General features: G+C 40.8%; 1 protein-coding gene across 1 annotated transcript in view; it reads left to right on the top strand.

Annotated features, from left to right (window-relative positions):
* The window catches only part of LOC135211289 (nuclear hormone receptor family member nhr-91-like), a 5,719-nt gene extending 2,420 nt beyond the window's left edge, over positions 1-3,299 (top strand). The window contains exons 2-4 of the mRNA XM_064244607.1: positions 295-491; positions 2,798-2,973; positions 3,263-3,299. Of these exons, the coding sequence (XP_064100677.1) occupies positions 300-491; positions 2,798-2,973; positions 3,263-3,299 (405 nt within the window). The 5' untranslated portion in view covers positions 295-299. The remainder of the gene's footprint in view (positions 1-294; positions 492-2,797; positions 2,974-3,262) is intronic.
* Positions 3,300-3,612: the final 313 nt, after the last annotated feature.

Here is a 3,612-nt window from a genome sequence, read left to right as displayed (position 1 = left end):
TTTAAGGAAATTGTGGCTTATTTTCCCTCCCCAAAAAGGAAGTTTGGTTGTTTTTCCGTATATTGAACCTAGACTTTGTTCTTAGGATATTCAGTAACAATTACTGACTCTGACTCCTCCAATAAAGCTTATGCTACTGAGAGAAATATATTCATTTTTTTCAACCATTTCTCTTAATCATTGAGAATATTTCTGACAACTGAGGATTACCTATGTGTCTAAAATTACCTTAGCATCAAATAGTGGGGAAATGTAAATTTCATTGACTCGTTTTATCTCGTTTCTGAACACAAGGCGAAATGGCTTTCTGCGATGAATTCAAGGATGACCATCCATCATCCGTCTTTGGCATCAAGGAAGAGGACGACGGTGATTTCATGGAATTTAGTGAAGGTAAAACGGACATAACGAAGGAGGAACTGGAAGAGTACAACCCAGAAGAAGGTGCAACATCTTCGAATGGAAGACCCTCGAGTAACGCAGACAGGAAGGTATGTGGTTGAGATCAGGAATGATCGAGTACGGGGTTAGACCGCTCCTGACCAAAATAGGACAACTTCGCGCATAACGTCACGTGGCTGATCTGAGTCTGACAGGTTCAGGTAAAAAAAAAAAAGATCATCAGTCAGTATTTGAAAACCCCCCACCCCCCACCCCCCCCCCCCCCCCCCCCAACCCGCCTCGAGTGAAAAACTAGGAAACTATCATCCAGTACCTGGCGATTAACAAGGTCTCACACAAGGTCGTGAAAGAGATAGAGAATGGGTGTGGGCAAACAATTCCCATAGTGACCCTTAAACTATTTGTTTTCTTTGTTTTCTTTTATGGCCACCTACCAAAGACGTCACAAATATGGGCAGGAACGATGGGACGGTCTTGTTTGAGATGATGTTCCATAATCGAATGCTATTCCACATTATGGAATGGAATGACATATCTGGAGAAAGATAGTGGATTAAACGAAATGAGTGGAAGGTGTTTTAGTTCCATTTCGTGACCTGTTTTGGTTAGGTTCAAAGCGAGGAAAATTAAATAGTAAGGGAATTAGGATATACTAATTGAATGATGCACTAATTTTTAATGATGTGGTTGTATTCAACACTGCGGTCGCCCTGGTGTGCGTGTGTGTGTGTTTGTTTGTTTGTATGGTGGTTTTATGTTGCACGGAACCACCAGTGGTTATTCAGCAACGGGACCAACGGGTTTTTACGTGACTTCCGAATCACATGGGGGGGTGAACTTCTATCACCAGAAATACACATCTCTGACCCCTCAATAGAATGGTCGAGAATCGAACTCGCGGCCACCGTGGTGGCAGGGTAAAGACCATATAACAACCACGCCACTAAGGTGCTCCCTGGTGTGTGTCATAACTGAAACTTGAACTTCACCTGCGTTTTCATCTTCAGTTCATCTCAACTCCAGCAATAGTTATCCTGAAGCCTCCTCAATCTCGCCCCTTACATTCCCTATTCCACGTATTCTCATCTCATAAAAGTCTTTTCATTCTGCCCTGTTGTAACATCATAATTTTTTCACGGCACCGATTTGCCCACTTTTTTTTCAGGACGATTCTCACAAATCAACCGTCTCTTGAACCCTCCTAGACCTATCACCAGATTTGTCTCTTTTTCCCGGATATTCAAATCCTTGTCACTCCTCTGTGTTGTCTGCTAATTCAGACGCTGTTTTTTCTTCAGTAGGAGTCCTCATTATGCACCAGCCTTTTGGTTTTCAATCAAACATTGATAACGATGTTGTTTCAAGGCGGGGATTATAAAGCATCTTTGAATGAACAATTAAAGAAATTTAATTAGAAGCAGTACTTCAAAGTCGCAGGCAAATGACGTGTGACTTTGAAAAAGAGGACACGGTCAAATATTTTGGAAAAAAAATATCATCAGCCCTGAAGGTCCTTGCCTTTATTTTTTTTTATTTGGTGAAATGTGGTTTGAATTCCATGCCTTACTCTCTCTCTCTCTCCTCTCTCTCTCTCTCTCTCTCTCTCTCTCTACTGATAATTTGCAAACACAGAAATTAAGCAGTTAGTAGGAAACAGGGATAATTCCTTCAATAAACTATACTTAAAATCACAGATCTAAAATGCTACACTTTGCAAAGGATTTCGTGGTAGGATCTATAGGTATTAACTTATTCCACGGCTGGGCCTAGAACCTATTGGCAGTTGCCTGTTTTTTATAATGCAGTTTTACCTACTGAACAAAAATTTTAATATAATATTTAACTTTGGACGACTGTAATTTCAAACCCCCAGGGGCCTAGTACTAAACACGGCGGGAAATACATTTGGAACGCCCCAATCCCTAGTGGATGTTTGTATCCGCGGTTAAGTTCCTTGCAGTCCGTGCGGACTGCTTCTGTAGAAATACCGGATTCGTTTTTAAATGTCAGAAATGAAACTTGTCCCTCTTAACTGCCAACTGAGGTTCCCTCGGTTCCTAGGCGCTCACCTCCCACAAACAGTTGCGCGGGCACCTACTACACTGATTTATGAAGGTGTTAAAACTTATTAAGCCGTTAATTGTTTACTTTACTCCATTATTTAGTTTAACTTTAAACTTTATTGTTACTTCAAAATGTTTAATGTTTTAATTCAATCATCTATTATCCCTTTGACCTTTTTTTGGCAACAAAAATAACCCTGAAAAAAATACAGAAGATTTTCTAGAATTAGATATGATACAATATTTCTACTTTACTTTTAAAGAGTATTTAAGTATACCTCGTCTGCTGCTGCTGCTGCTGCTTCTTCTTCTTCTTATTCTTATTCTTCCAGGTTTGCAGCGTCTGCGGGAGAAGCGCCAAGAGCAGCCACTTCGGAGCCTTGTGCTGCGATTCGTGCAGGGCCTTTTTCAGACGGAACGTCCAGAATAGCCTTTGGGAAACGTTCATCTGCTTCAAAGATGGTCATTGCGATATAGTTCAAGACAGGAGGTCCTGCCAGCGATGCAGGTGAGCCAACAGCCGGAGCTGCTGTTCCTTCGTTTTCTATGAGATATTCGTTGAGGGTATCCATCGTTTTCTTATCCTTCGTCTTCTATGAGGTATTCGTTGAGGGTACCTTTGGTTTTCTATGAGATGGTCTTACAGGGTAAGCTATTCTAAAACTGTCGTTACATTGCGTCCCCGTAAGGGGTGGTACTGTCAATGCACCTTAGAGTTCTGATTGTTTAATAGTGCGACGGCGAGGTTTTCCTCCTATTACACCTTTTAAACCTCGTACTCTCAATTTCCCTTCCAGCTCAGAACGACCACACAGGTCCCAGCCTTTGGCCTAAATTCTATATTCCTTCCTTCCTTCTACATTGTGTGGTGACGTATCAATCAGAGGAACGAGTGATTTCAATTTAAAATATAGAAAATCGGTTTTAGACTGCAAATAAAAAATGATTTACATTTTTTTTAAATGGGCCACTTAAGAAAAATGAACTGATAAATTAACGTCGAAATGTAAAAAAAGCGAAACTTATAATAGTTTATAAGTTTTGCTACAGCTGGGGGCCATCTTGGAAACATGGTCTCCATATTGGAATTATTAGTGGCCGGCACACTTTTCTTCAAAACTCACATTTTGCTGCTTCACTGAGAGAC

The sequence above is a fragment of the Macrobrachium nipponense genome, chromosome 4 (assembly GCF_015104395.2).
Source record: "Macrobrachium nipponense isolate FS-2020 chromosome 4, ASM1510439v2, whole genome shotgun sequence".
Lineage (NCBI taxonomy): Eukaryota > Metazoa > Arthropoda > Malacostraca > Decapoda > Palaemonidae > Macrobrachium > Macrobrachium nipponense.
The sequence above is the reverse complement of the archived record's forward strand: the minus strand, read 5'-3'. Positions and strand labels throughout refer to the sequence as shown.